At 41.3% G+C, this 15,896-nt stretch overlaps 1 protein-coding gene across 2 annotated transcripts in view; it reads left to right on the forward strand.

Annotated features, from left to right (window-relative positions):
- Nucleotides 1-1,524: 1,524 nt before the first annotated feature.
- abcc4 (ATP binding cassette subfamily C member 4 (PEL blood group)) overlaps nt 1,525-15,896 on the forward strand; it is a 39,455-nt gene continuing 25,083 nt past the window's right edge. The window contains exons 1-2 of one of the 2 annotated variants that reach the window (XM_086029842.1): nt 1,525-1,715; nt 10,572-10,682. In XM_086029842.1, the coding sequence (XP_085885968.1) occupies nt 1,705-1,715; nt 10,572-10,682 (122 nt within the window). In that variant the 5' untranslated portion in view covers nt 1,525-1,704. Of the gene's footprint in view, nt 1,716-9,920; nt 10,174-10,571; nt 10,683-15,896 lie in introns of those variants that run through there. The other variant, XM_086029832.1, reaches the window with a different exon arrangement.

Genomic DNA, 15,896 nt, shown 5'->3' on the forward strand with positions numbered 1-15,896 from the left:
TGTTCCTTGGGCTTTGGATGTCCGGATCAAATCAAGCCAGGAACTTTTTACAGCCTCTTGCTGGTGAGATACCCTTGAGTTCTCCTCCAGCAATGACTGAGTAGCTCTGTGCGGGTTGGTCCAGCACCCTGGGCTGGCAGACACTTGACGTGGAATGACTTGAGGCTCTCTTGAGGTTGGCTGACATTCAGTTTTATGCCATTTGACAAGGGGGTTCGTTTTCAGTAGTTTTATGCCATTGGAGTGCAGGCGTGCATACAGCTCATCACTCCACACATGTCCACGTGGTGTACATGGTAGAAGGAAGTCTTTAATTGACAGGATGTGAGGGGTCCCTGGCAGATAAGGAACACATGATGGGGGGAAAAGATAGCACAGACATGCCTATAGTGCCTTGAATGGCTTGCTTTCAGGTCAATCACTAATCTGCTGCTTCTTGTCTGTTATCATAGTAGCGGGGAAGCGATAAGGATGCCCTGCACTCAGTTTGCAACACTGTAGTGCCATCAAGTGGTAATCCACAAACATTTCAGCAGGGACGGCTCCGGGATTTTTTCTCTGACGGGGCTATAGACCTGCCTCCCTGCCTCCCTACACTTGGGTTTACCCTTTGACCGCTTATCACAAAATACTTCTCTGTCCATGGTTTTACGGGGAAAAGTTCAATGTTTGATTTGGAAAATGAAAAAAGCAGTTTTAACAATGGTTGACATCTACAGTCACATGGATGTTGCAGGCCCAAAATGGTTATGGGGGGGGGTTGCCCTCCCCGTGCCTGCATGGTTCTCCGGGTACACCGGTTTCCTCCCAAATTCCCAAAACATGCATGGTATGTTAATTGAACACTGGATTGTCCCTGTTCATTGTGTAGCCCGCCTGAATCGCATAGTCAGTCAATGATTACATAAAATTTGCTGTTAAATTTTAGTTGTATGGTCTGTGCTGGGTCGCTGATCGTGTAGAGATACACTCTCCTGAGTTGTGTGCGGGCAGCGTGGGATCGGTTCCCACTCAGTGACTGTGTCTGTGTGGGTGCCCTGCGACGGTCTGGCGACCAGTTCACGGTGTAGTCTGCCTTACGCCCATAGTCAGCTGAGATCCTGTACAGGATAAGCCGTGTGGAAGATGACACACACAGATGGATGGATGGTCTGTGCTGTACATTGATTTTCTTTTTCAATACAAAAATTATCCATGATGTCATCATTAAAACAGCTCAATTAATTTCCTGTTCAAATAGGCAAGACGTGAAGTGAAGCATGGCAGACTCCGTGCCCCCAGTGACCACGCACACATCAATTGCCACTCACACAAGACACACAAAAACAAACAAACAAACAAACAAACAAAAAAACAGACAAAAAAAGACATGTAACTATAATCACCAGCCAAGGTCCTCTGTTAAAATTTTACCCGGAGAGCTTATTTTAAAGGCTTACACAATTGAGATCTTATTTTGAAGGCTAACACAATTGAGAGTTGATTTAACAGGAGACACCAGAGCTAGCGGGCAACAAGACTTCAAAGCTACGGAAAACGTGCTAACATTTACAACTAGTATGTAAGCCATCCCTCTGACAACATTTACTAATGAGGACGATACAACCATCCCAGAAGGCAGACTAAACCCATGCCCCAAGGGCTCTGCAAGGGTAGCCCCAGAAGAGCTTACAACGGTGGAGCAAGTGGCTGCAACAAACGAACATGCCCCATATGTGAGTCTTTCATCCATCCACACTCCAAGAAATGTATAAACGCGCACCCTCTCAACTGGCTAAAGTCAAAGTATGATTTCCAACTTTCCGTTTCCTGCCAAACAGCACAAATTTAGACTTACTCACCGCTAACCTAAATCCCCACTTATCAGACCAAGACTGCACCTTGTCTAGGACCGACTGCAGGTGCCCAAAACCATATTTCATGTTCTTGCCTCTCTTCCAAAGCACACCATCATCAGCAAACAAGGACTGTCCAGTGTCTTTACCCACCTTTAGTAATATATCATTCATTATGATATTAAACAACACAGGGCTAATGACACTACCTTGAGGTGTCCCATTATCTAAACCAGAGGTCGGCAACCTTTAACAGTCAAAGAGCCATTTCCATGGAAAATAAAGCACTGGGAGCCACAAACACTTTTTGACATTAACCCCCCCAAAACGCCCCGACTAACCATCCAGTTACATTTAAATAACACTTTTTTTAATTAACAAATTGTTTGCTGCCATGTGTCAGAAATTTGCTTTGGCTGTCGGCGATGTGTTTTGGGTGCCATCTCTGCAAATGATTAAACAGGTTTGTCGTGTTGCCATCCGATGTTCAAACGGAGTCTCTGCAAATTTTGCATATAACTGGTTTGCGCTTTCTCCGACGAGGAAAAGCCAAACCAAATCGACACTGTGGATGTGGAGTTTCTTTTCGGGAACAACTCTGTTTAGTGGTGACTTTCCACCATGGCTTCCTGCTATACAAGCACACAGCGAAGTGTTCGCTTGCATTGTGCACTGTGCGTGGTTGTGTTGATTGGTCAGGTATGCGTCAGCGGCTCTGAGCCGCCATAAAACTACACTGTATAGCATGTGCCCTAGTAGAGATGATAAAATGATTTTTTTTTAAACGCTTTCTTGAACAAATTGCAAACATAACAGCATTAACTACGATAGGAGTCATATCAAAATAGTGCAAATTCAGAACAAACAATGCCAAGGGAAAGGATCAAAGTATCTTTCCGCTTTATGAGATCGTTAACACGTTAAAGTCCTGAACGATCTAATATCGTTCAAAGATTTTTTTACCTTTGAATTTATGTTAACAAATGAAAACATTTATTGATGTGTTAAAACGCATTATGCACTTAAGTTAGAATTACATAATGGATGAAAAAGAAAGATTTTTTACAGCGTAGTGGCTTAACAGTCAAGAACATTACAGAACGTCATTAATTTGCGATTAATAAATAAATAAATAAATAAATAAGTAAATAGGAATATGACCATATTTGGACGTCAGAGTTTCAGCCGATAGTGACTATCTAATTTAATTTTCAGATTTTGAGGTCACAATAATCTTACAATTTACAACTACAAACAAACACACACACAAATAAAATACTTTGTTCAGATATTGTGCAGTTTTGGTGTCGCTAGCAACAGGCGTGTCAGAAGGCTGCCAGCCACGCATGCCGGCTGTTTCCTGTGCTGTCAAACGTCTCGGAGGAAGGCGAATGCTGATCACAGAAATTGTACCAGGTCTGAAGAAAGAAATTAAAAACTTTGACTTGAGATATATATATATATGTATATACAGCAAGCAACTTTTATCCCACTATCTCTACTATTGTCAACCCACCTAACAGAGTTAAAGTGTATAATTCAGGGACCATAGTAATTTCCATTCATTATAATGTGTGTTCGGGTTCTGCACAGCACACGTTCCTGCTGAGCACTGAAATGTGATCAAACACAACCAGACGTTTGTTACACAGAGCATGTGAGCATTGTTGGCATTGCAATCAAAGATACACCTCCCCTTGAAGTCTCTCACATGTTTCCCTCAAGTCACGAGTTGTTCGCTTTATGTAATCTGCGAACAAAACACAAAAAGATTACAGGCCTTTTTCCTTCCATCCGCATGTCATCTTATCATGATTCACCATTCTGTTCTGCGTGAATTTAACATGTTTGGAACGAATGAAATGAACCACATAATCACTCGTTTTTTGGTTGTCAGATGAAATAACAACAGGACTGTGGTCACAAAGCCGGTCATAGTGTTGTGTACTGAAGATTCTGACTGATTGATTGATTTTTGTGCTCAATCACTTATGATAATCTCCACCTGGGTTTTCCTCTTTAGTTCTTTTCCCAGGATGACTTGTCTTAAAAATCAACATTTGAGGCGCAGCGGCACTTGGGTTTCCTACTATGAGATTTCATGCTGTTAGGATAATAGTATGCCGTAGTTACACATGACATGATGTATCATAAAGTCAATCCTTGAGCAACAAGAGGTGTGAAAGGAGGTTAAGGTCAATGGAGTAATGAGAGGGAAGTGTTTAATGTCTAACTGTGAGTAAACACATGCAATGTATTAGAATAGATTAAGTAGAGAGAATTGCTTACTGACATCTTACTAACTTAAAGTAACTCCAATCAAATGAGGAGTTGGACACATGCTCCATGACAGCGCTATGATTTCTCCTCTGGACTGTGACAAATTTTTATTTTTAGGGTTAATGTTTAGCTGTTTCACGCAACTGCAGAAGCGAGAACTAAAGTAAAAGAGGAAGTGGGGATTTTGCTGAGTAACTCTGACACACATGCTGAAAAGTCAACAGAACTGTACACCTTTGAATTGTGAAAGTGCTTGGCCTTATTCTCCCCGTACCTATATGGAGGCTGTCAGATTCTCACACTAGTACCTTTCCTATTTTACATTTACTATATACTCTAAATCAAACACACAACGAACACAACTCTTAAAATCGTAAGAAATGTCTTGTCATGTCGGTCCTACAGTATACCATATGACATCAACCCACATTTGTGGTATACATGGTATACAAATTAGAATGAATTAAATGTAATAACAAGGAATACATTTGTATTTTTTTTTCTTGGACATTTTATTTACTAGTGTATGGTTTTAGTCAAAAGTCCATCCCAATGATTATCTGTGGGGCAGGGTTGAAAAAAAAAAGATTGATCAAATCAAATCGGGTTTCCTCTTCATAGTATGATATCAACTCATCAAACCGTAAATCGATCCTTTTGTTACGTCTTTATCCCATAAAGTAATATGACTTCTTGCAGATCAAAACAACATGGCAAAAGCACGAAAATCAGCTTGAAGGCAGATGTGTGGAAATGTGGGGGTTTTAAAATTTTTTTTTAAGTTTTCTCGGGGTACTCTAGTTTCCTCCCATATTCTAAAAACATGCATGGTAGGTTAATGGAACACTCTAAATTGTCCTAGGTGATCGCGAGTGTGAATTGTGGTTTGTCTATGTGCTCCCTGCGATTGGCTGGCAACCAATGCAGGGTGCACCTCACCTACTGCCTGAAGTCAGTGACCTTTGTGAGGATATATGGCTTGGTTAATGAATGGATGGATGGATTACGTATGAAGCCTCACTGTCCCTAGAAGTGGCTCATGGGTTGGCGCGATTAATGAACAGTTAAAATCCGTTTAAATATTGTGCTACGTGGTTGTCCTGTTTGAACTTGGCCAACTTCCCATGACAAATACATTTATTCATGGAGTCCAAAAGAAAAAAAAAGAAAAAACGTTCTTCCTTCAATGATGATGGACTGAGTAAACCTCACCAAGATATCACACATCATATGCCTGCCCTGTATGCCTTGAAACGTGATTAAGAAGAAACTGGTGCAACTCCATGTCATAGTAACACATATTTCGTAACATACTACCAAACTCAGAAACTTTTTGAAATTCCAATACCCAGTTGTATTGTTCCTCAGTCGTTTTGGGAGTTACCTCATTTTTTAAAGACTTGTTTTTTTTCTTCTTAGGTGACTAATGTGCAGCGACACCTCAAACAACCCAACATTGGCAAAATTAAATAAAAAATGATAATTGACAATACCTTTTCAGTCAGGCAAAGGTGCGTATATCCAAGCCAATACTGGATGCAAGAGTGGTTTTATTCGTTTCATTGAAAAACATTCATAAACACAACTGTCAACGTCACAATCTTTTGTTGTACACCAAATTGAGCATAAACTCAGCATATACATTTGTCATTTCGTACCAAAGCTCAAGTTTTCAGGACTGATTTGTTCTCAAATCAAATTAATTTCAGATTGAGTGGCTTCTTAAAGTAGAAAAAATATACTGTGCTGTTAGGGAGGTAACATGCACAACTAAGGGTTCTGACATTGTGTGTCTGCTACCAGCTGATTAACAAACAACTTAAGATACACAGGCACACGACCAAATGAATTTGCAGAACATGCATTCGTCTAAGGAATTTATGGCTAACAAGTCTTGGGCAGCCTCAGTGCAACTTGCGGCTCATCAGTTAATTTTTAACTTGAACTTCTGACGTTTTCCAACTTCATAAATGTACTCTCAAAAATTAGTGTGTTAGAGACACAGCTTGTTTGGTGAGCTGTAAATGGCACCAGCACATGTGGACAAAATTGTTGGTACCCAGGGTCTCTGTCGGGTTCCGTAGAACCCGGAAAAGGAGTGGATCCCACCAACGCAGACCAGCGAGAAAGATTTGAACAAGATTTCTTTACAATACAAAAACAAATTACTACTGTCAAATCTACAAAATAAAGCGCAGGCGGATTGTCTGGAAAGAACACCGGAAAAGGCAAAAACACTTGCAAACGGCAAGGAGAAACAACAAACGCAAAATCTCCTGCCACAGAGGGATCAGGGAAAATCCAAATAGAAATAAACCAAACTCCGAACGAGAAAACTAAACACAAATACCAAAATACTCGGGGAAAAAACATGCGATCAAAACTACAAGGGAAACTAGGCAGATTGGAAAAAAAGACACGAGGTTCGGTGGAGGCAAGCAAGGTGAATACTCTCACGACAAGCCCTCGATGCCGCAGTCCTTTTAAAGTCCTTGATTGTTAATGCTGCACAGGTGCGGCGACAAAGGACACGCCCCCACAGCTAATCAGATGGAACACAGAGCAGATTATGACAACAACACAGAAGAGACCATGACAGTAACCCCCCCCTCAATGGACGCCCCCTGGCGGACCACCCGGCTTAGCAGGCCAAGGGTCGTGGAAATCGCGGATGAGAGACGGGTCGAGGATCCAGGAGCGGGGAACCCATTGGTGCTCCTCGGGACCATTGCCCTCCCAGTCGACCAAGCACTGGAAGCCCCGACCCCTGCGACGAGGGTCCAAAATTTCCCGAACCTTGAACACCGGATCACCGGCAACCAACCTCAGGGACAGCGGTGGGTAGTAGGGGGCAGGCGCAGCCTCACGGACACAGAATTCACCACCGCCTCCACTTCAAAAGGGCCGATGAACCGCGGCCCCAGTTTACGTGACGCACTGCCAGCCTCAAATCCCTGGTGGACAGCCATACATTTTGCCCGGGTGAGTAGCTCGGTGCCGCGCGTCTCCTCCGGTCCGCGAGCCGACTGTGCGGGAGAGCGCCGCCCTGGTCTCCTTCCACACCCGGTGGGCTCTTCGCAGATGGAGCTGGACAGACGGGATGTCGATTTGGCCTTCCTGCGAGGGAAACAGGGGTGGCTGGTACTCATAGGCGGACATGAAGGGTGAGCGACCTGTGGCTGAAGACACAAGGGTTTTATGGGCATACTCCACCCATGGCAGGTGGACGGCCCAAGATGCAGGTCGATGCTGGCACGCGCAAGGGAGGGCTGCTTCCAGGTCTTGATTTAACCTCTTGGCTTGGCCATTGGTTTGGGAATGGTACCCCGATGACAGACTCGCAGTGGCCCCCAACTCCCGGCAAAACCTTTTCCAGACTTGAGACACGAACTAGGGGCCTCTGTCAGATTCCGTGGTGTCGAAAAACATGTTTGACCATCAGATGGGCCGTTTTCAAAGCCGAAGAAAGCTTAGTTAAAGCCACAAAGTGCGCCATCTTGGAGAACGTGTCGACCACGGTAAGTATGACAGTCTTCCCTCTCGATGGTGGTAGACCCGTGAAAAAGTCCAAAACCACGTGCGACCAAGGACGGGGTTGGAACCGCAACCGCGGCCGGATACGAGCCCATGACCTCTGCACTGTGAGTCGGACGTGCTAACCAATCGAACACCGTGCCGTCACACATATTTATATATTACATCATTTTAACAAATAGATGTGTCATCTCCCAAACCGCTTATCTTATACCGGGTCATGGGGGAGGTGCTGGAGCCTATCCCAGCTGACAATGGGCGAAAGGCAGACTACACCCCGAACTGGTCGCCAACCAGTCACAGGGCACACACACAGATACCGTCACGGAGCGGTAACCGATCCCGTGCTGCCCGCACACAACTCAGGCATGTGTGCCACTACAACATCAGTGACACAAATACAATAGCCAGCAAATCAAAATATTCACACACTATATTTCATTTATAATTTTTGTGACTGGTTGTGACTTGTGTTTTGGGTTGTGTCATTGATGTTGTCAGTTGCGGTGGTCCTTTACTTTGTCCCCTTTATTTGTCATATAGGATTGGAAATGGCTCGATGCCTCTCAGTATGTTCTATGCAGGCCCACTGGTTGAAACACAGCATTGTGATTAATATTGTGGTTGTGGAATATGGGGGGCGTGTAGGAAACCGGAGAACATGCTTTTTGTTTTTTTGCCGTATTAGGTAAGTGTAATTGTACTATTACTACTATTACTACTACTACTACAGGAGGTGGCAGTGATGCTCCCATTGTCCGAGTGTGCGCAGGAAGTGTTATCTCTAAGCAGGAGCTGAAAAATGCCATATCATTGTTCAAACCCCGCTTCGAAAAGCTGTGCGCTGCAAAATGTGCTCATTGTGGCTATTAATCCTGATTTACTCATTTGGATTTTAAAAATGTGCACAAATTATTTTATTTTTGTTTTGTACGTTAAAGTGTTTGTGTTTTAAATACTGTGTTCCTAAAGTTACTGTTGCTGATCAATTTGAATTTATTATTATTTATTGATTTTGTTGATTTTATTTTTCAATATCATATAGTTCAATTAGTTAGTCAAAAGTTCGTAATATTTTGAATAAGGATTTCATATTTGAATTTGAGGGCAGAGCTGGGCATTTTAATAAAAATTGAGCGTCCGTTATTCGTCATTTGTCTGCAGCGTGGGTACTCTTCCGTCGTCCGTCATTCGCCTTTTTTTCGGTGGGGAAAAAAATAGTATCCGCCTCTAGACCAGTCAGACTGCCTCTGATTTTAAACTGACTTCCGTCAGCGATTCTGACTGCAAACTTCGATAGATTCCTCCCTCCCCAACCATCATTTTTGCCTGTTTCATGAGTTATTTCTTAAAATAAAATAATTCAAAAACTGTGTCTAAGTTTCACAAATTCATTTTCATTTAGTTCATTTGTATTTATGTTTACATTTGTCAGATTCAAATTTGTCTTGTGACCACTGTGGTGTTTTTCAACAATTAAGGGGTACCAACAATTTTGTCCAGGTGTGTAGCTGTTAGCTGCCCGCTAGCACAATCATGGGAATCAGTAAAGTCAGTAAAGCACAAATCCAACATGTATCACAGGAGAAATTTTCAGACGTAGAGTATTCCTAATTGAAGGAATGGTATTGCTTATTGAGTGAAACGAAGACACTCTGTTTTGCCAGATTTCCCTGTTACATTTGAATGCTTCCGGCCTGGAGTGCCAGCTCACTTCTGGCTAAGCACAAAGTGAACATGTTAAAACCCCAATGTACTTATCTTGATTTGTTCACTTTGTATATGAAGAAAAGTAATACAAAAAAAGTCTTCTGGATTTACATAAAAAAAAGTATGGACATTGGTTGCACGCATTAAAATCATGTTTCACCAACATTGCACAAAATCAAATCATGGTCATGTTGGTCAAATATGAATTTAATGTGTGCAACCAATGCCCATACTTTTTTTCAATGTAAATCCATCCGATTTTTTTGTCGACATAACATGGGTGGGTGAATTGTGATGATGATGATGAAGATTAATAATAACAACAATAACATGTTAAATAAATAATAATAAACGTATAATAATTTGCGATTGTTTTTTCACACCCTAAAAACTTATTAACAAAACATTTCTCCGAAGAAAAAGAAAAAACTAAGAGGAAAATAAAAAACAAGTCTGTCTTTAAACCGACCCCCTCTGCCAATGGTTTTCAAGCAGTGAGAAAGACTGGGCCAATAGGATGGCCGTCACTTGCCACCAATCAGGTGGCGTCTGGGAGGAGCCAAGGCGAATTTTTTTTTCTTTTGCTTTACCGTAATGATGTGAGAATGTGCCCTGCAGCTGTGTACCATACGTAACACACGTTGCGCCCGTTAACCTCGCGTAACATGCGTCGACGTCGCCTTTAGATGTATTTCTAGGGCGAGGAAGTAGTCGTGACAGCTGCTTTGGGGTCCAATACGATGGAAAATGCCAATAAAGAAGCCAAGACGAATCCGGCAGCGTCGGCGAATCTCGTCTCCAAGTTAATTTTCTGGTGAGATACCCCGGAAGATGAACCCCAGCAGTCAGGATAACTTCATACTAGTGTACTTTCCCACCCTTTTTTCCTTTATTTCTTTTATTTTTTTTCATCAGTTACGTGTTGACTTAATAAGTCTTTATGCAATCAATACTCGCACAGGTTGCCACCCGAACGTGACGTCATTTAGGTTTGGTGACGACTGGGTACCCTAACAAATGTGAAGTACTGGACTGATTGAAATGAGATTCGGTCTGTGGTTTGACATGTGTTTTGTCATAAAATCGTTCAACCCTTTCAAGCCTTGGAGCGGTGTCATTGTCACTTGGCCCCTCGAACATTCGTGAAATTGGCGTTTCATTCTGTGTATAGTTACAGTGTTATGATTCTTTTTGACATGTCCTGCTCGTCAGGTGGCTCAATCCTCTCTTCCGCGCTGGATACAAGCGCAAGCTTGAGGAGGATGACATGTACCCGGTGTTGGCGGAGGACAGCTCAGAGATTTTGGGTCAGCAGATGCAGAGGTACAATCACAACCGCTTTGTGCTCACAGAACAGTTAAGATATCGGTTCTAGATCACGAAATACATCTGACTCCATAAAACATCTTGCTCAAAGCCTTTTGATTTAATTTTCACATTACCTGGTGAGACAATTCGATGTACTGCGATTTTATATTTGAATGATTGCAGCCATAGGATCTTGATACAATACACTTAGGGTGTCCAAAGTTTTCCTCTTAGTGCTGCCAACAGAAAAATCAAATACTCTTCAACTATAATTTATTAAATTCACTCAAACCAATCCATGAGACAATTAAATCCATCCATCCATTTTCAGCATCGCTTATCCTGTTCAGCGTTGCAAGGTGCTGGAGCCTATCCCAGCTGACTTTGAGCAAAAGGCGGACTACATCCTAAACTGGTGACCAGTCAGTCGCAAGGCAGCAATTAAATAATGTTTTTATATCTTACATCCATCCGTATGTTCTTTCCCATTATTTTTAAAAATGCTTCATCTTTTTCGGTTTTGGTGAAAGGACGACCCTGTATCCCACTAGAACTGTGGTGCAAACTCATTTTCGTCTCAAGTAACATCATAATTTTGGTTTCCCATGGAGGGCCGTTATGACTTATAACCCATATAAATGTATGATTACCTCATATTATTACACAGAGCTGGGCATCGGCCCTCTGTCCTGCATAAGACGGAAACCGGGGACGGAGGGCCGATGCCCAGCTCTGTTATTACATATACACAACAAATTGATGGATAACTATTTTTCTAAATCAGAATCCAAGAAAATTGTGTCTGTTCAACTACTATTTCATTTATTTTAAAAGCATGATTGGTAACAAAAAAAGGCTTGCAATATCTTAGTTATTATAACTGAAGACAATGTTCATTTTTTCGGCTTTAGCAGGAAACATGAAGTCTATGTACATGATTTGCCTTCGATAAAATGATGTGGCGGGCCAGATCTGGCCCCTGGGCCTTGAGTTTGGCACCGGTGCACTACAATAAATCACATCTCCACATTGATAGTCAGCTGACACTCTTATAAAGCAGTGTTTTCTTGCGAAGCATTAATGTGATATGTCCATAAATTGGACATGGACACAGAGCAGAAAGTGAAGCGCTCCATTTTTGCCTCAAACTGAATCCTCATTAGTCACTGATATAAAAATATTAATTTTGTTACAGTGGTACCTCCACTTACGAACGTCTCTTCATACGAACTTTTCAAGTTACGAAACGCCTCAACAGGAAAATATTGCCTCTAGTTACGAAAGAAATTTCAGGATACGAAAGGTAAAAGTATGGGCTGATACTCGCAGTATGGGCTGCTACTAGTATATATATGTGATAGATATGTCTATGCAGCGTCCTCGTCATTCGCCCCTCGGGCCATGAGGTGTTCCGATAGTTTTACGTGAATTGGAAACGAGGAAAAGAAAAAAAGAAGAAAAGAAAAAATCTAATTGTAATGTATTTGTTACATGTTTTCATGCATTTTTATGCTTTATAAAACATTTATGTCTCAATATTGGGGGGCTTGGAACGGATTATGGCATTTACATGGAAAACGCGTCTCTACTTACAAAATGTTCTACTTAAGAAATTTCTTCCAGAACCAATTAATTTCGTAAGTACAGGTACCACTGTATTTTTTCAAATTATTTGCTTTCAAAAGCTTTCAAAAAAAACAAAAAAAAAACCAAAACAAAAAAAAAAGAATTGTATTATGTTATTAGTAATAATTGTAGTAGCTGTCAAGAGCATCATACCCATTGGGGATGTGCTTGTTGCAACCCCTCCACCTTTTGACACCCACACTTTTTATTTGGTGTGGGGGGGGGGGGGCGTTCAAAAATTTACTCTTTTACGCCTGTGCTCTACTCTGAACACAGCCTATATTCTATACCAATCAGCTGGTCATGCTTGAACTGCTCCCATCTATGCTACTTGATGCACTGACGCACCGTGTCCCCAGTCGGAGCGCCTAGTGCGCGTATTGGCACTCGGTTTTTGGTGCACTCTGAATTTCCGAACGGCAAATTCAAGCAAAGCACTGAATTTCCGAACGGTTGGCGCGAATCACTGCGTGCTATTCCCGAATGTGCCCTTAGTTGCGTGCTTTTTCAAAAGGTATTTTTATTGCTGGCCATTTCAAATGTTATTTTTACTGCGGGCCATTTCAAATGTTATTTTTATTATATGCCGTGGGCCACCAAAACACGGTTGACGGACCACAAATGGCTCCTGGGCGGTAATTCGGACCCCCCTCCACCAGACCGTGCACTACCCACATTTCTGTATTCACATCGCAAAAATTGTTAAGCTGTATGTACATGAAAAGATACCTTTAAAGTTAGAGCTGGGCGATATGATGAGATATATCGTGAAGATCATTGAAACTGTTTTACCGTGTCACTTTTTTCCTATCGTGTCCAACCCCAGTTGTCATTTATATCAAACAAGTTAACAATAAGAACGACAGAAAGCTTGTGTGCTGGTCAAAAGCTTTCACTTACCATGCTTGTTCCACACAGCCGTCATTAGATGTCAGACTGAGCAATGACCTATGGAAGTGAATGATACATAGACATCATGCATTACAATCTTACAGTGCAAAATTAAATCTAACAGTCAACCAACATTAATAAATAACGAGGTGGGTGAATTTACATAATGAATATTACTACTTTGGGAAAGAATAAATTACCAACAACAAAACCGTACTTATTAGCTATTTACAGAAAAGGGCCCCTCAAGGCATGCTGGGTACTACTTCAAACTACAAAAGGCTCAAAATAAACATTTTCGAATAGTGGTTTGCTCATCTAATTTGCAAGTTGTGCCTCATCTAAACACAAAGAATAGCATAACTGAGAATCACAGATTTTAAAGTTTTTTCTTGAATTGAATGCAGGAGACAGTCCCAAAAAGATTTGTGAGGCTGCTTACACCATCTATGTCTAGGTAGTTGGCAGGTCAAGGCGTGATCGGTGTTACTTACGCCGCAGAAGCTAGCTGGGCATGCGCTTCGGCTGGCTATTACTGCCTGTTCAACACGTTGCGGTTTTGCTCCAAAGTCAGTAATCACAGCCTCCTTGGCGGCAAACCAGATACACTTTTTACAAGTATTGATCTCACGAAGAGATTGCAAGTAATAATTAACAGCGGGAAAGATGGAAAGGACATGTGGAGATAAAATGTCCACATTTATATCAGGAAAAACAGGAAATGATTGTTAAGCCGTCCCATATGTCGGCCAGGCGGAGTGGCCTAGAATATTAACCGTATATTGATATCGAGGAGGAGAGATTCAGAAAATGGATGGATGGATATAATATAGTGAATACATATATCACTAATGTGATTTGTTTTCAAAATACAGTCCTGAGTTTTGATTTTGACTTTTGAGATCTGCACAATGTTCTTAAAATTACACTACTGTAGAGCTCATCCTTTTCTTTTTTTTTTCTTTTTTAATCCATTTCTGTTTGAAATATCTTGTATGCCTCTTATTCAGATTGGTATTTTCATTTTTGCAAAAATATGTTGGCTAGTGTGCCTCTTCTGTTTACATTTGATAATTATACAGAGTAACAGTACTGGATGCATTTCTCAAAATTCATTTCTTCAAAATAAATTAAGAAAAGGTAAGCAGTCATAGTGTGTGTTTTTTTTTTAATAGAATAACTGAAAATATATCATGGTATATCGATATTGTGATATAAAATGGTTTATATCGTGATAGAAGACTTTTTCCATACCGCACAGCTCTATAAAGTGTTATTCCACCTCATTTGTGATTGTAATGCAATGCATGAAACTTGTCGATGGTGCAAAACAGAGAATCTCACCCTCTTTTTACAACCAACCAAGGAGCTTAGCGATCTTGCATGATTTTGATCTCTAATGGCATGATTGAAGCCGCAACAATCCCTGTTTAGTTTCTGTTCAACGGTTAAGAACATGATAGTGCAAGTACATAGTGCAAAATGTGATGTTTAACTGCAAGAGCAATTCACAATTTAGGAACAACCTGTGGTTAATGACTCACTCATAGTCACCGGACTCCTTTTGACATACTGCAGGCATTGGAAAAACCTTGCACTTCCAAAACCATCACTTTTCTGGAGGGATGTCCTGATCCGATCATGTTATTGTAAATCGGGGGCTGATCATATTTCAGCTGATCCGGTATCGGGCGAAAAAAGAAATCGGTTTTATTATTTTCGGAACATTTAAAGTTCACAAAGCTACAACATAAACCACATGTGCAAACGTCTTGCCAAATAGAACAGTAATAGCTTAGTTTTATATGACACAATGTTAGGTTTTTTTTTGTAGCGATGTAATTAGTATGACACACACACACAACCCACAGACACATCTCCTGGGTTCGTCTTTATAACTTGTTTGGAGGGACAAGCCGAAAGATGCTCCTTAATACGTCTGCCTTGCCTGATAAATAGAAGCCTCCTCGCAAAACAGCATCATCAAAGACTTGAGACAGCTCAGAGCGCTACGGAGAGGTTAGCAATTGTGACACATCCAAACGACATAACTTCAAATAGAAGTTTAACGAATGTAAATTATTTGGTGAACAGCAAGCTTGTTCCCCACTGGTTGCATTTAACGAGGTCATAAATCATATCTATCTCTCTAAAAGTGTCGTTTCTAGATGAGAGAAGTCACACGTACCCAGCAACTTCAAAGAAAATCATTTTTTTATTGAAAAGATGCGAATGCATTGAATCGAACCGAATTGAGTCGTTCAACTCTGAAATATATTGCGAGAAGGGCAGCCACCCCTCTTAGCGCGGAGGCCCCCCACGAGGGAACACTGGAGCTAAAAACAACAGAAAACAATGAAACTAAAAGCCAAACAATAATAGAAGCTTTATTCAGAGTGTTCCTGTGTTTCTGACTTGATAAGCAAAGGAATCACTGTCAGTAGGCAGTATCACATTTCAAATGCTATAAATAACAAATTCGGTGGGTCTCCTCCGCCTACTGCCCGTTGACAGCTGGGATAGGCTCCAGCACGCCCGCGACCCTTGGGAGGATAAGCGGTATCGATAATGGACGGATGGATAAAAGTAACTTAGACTTGAGTAACGCATTACTCCACAAAGACAGTAATATTGTAAAGAAACGTATTATTTTCATATGCAAGTATAGTAATTTATTAGATTTTGGAAACAACTTGCCCAACTCTGTTGATA

The sequence above is a fragment of the Filicampus tigris genome, chromosome 1 (assembly GCF_054856515.1).
Source record: "Filicampus tigris isolate MCC_2025a chromosome 1, RoL_Ftig_1.0, whole genome shotgun sequence".
In the NCBI taxonomy this organism is placed as follows: Eukaryota; Metazoa; Chordata; class Actinopteri; order Syngnathiformes; family Syngnathidae; genus Filicampus; species Filicampus tigris.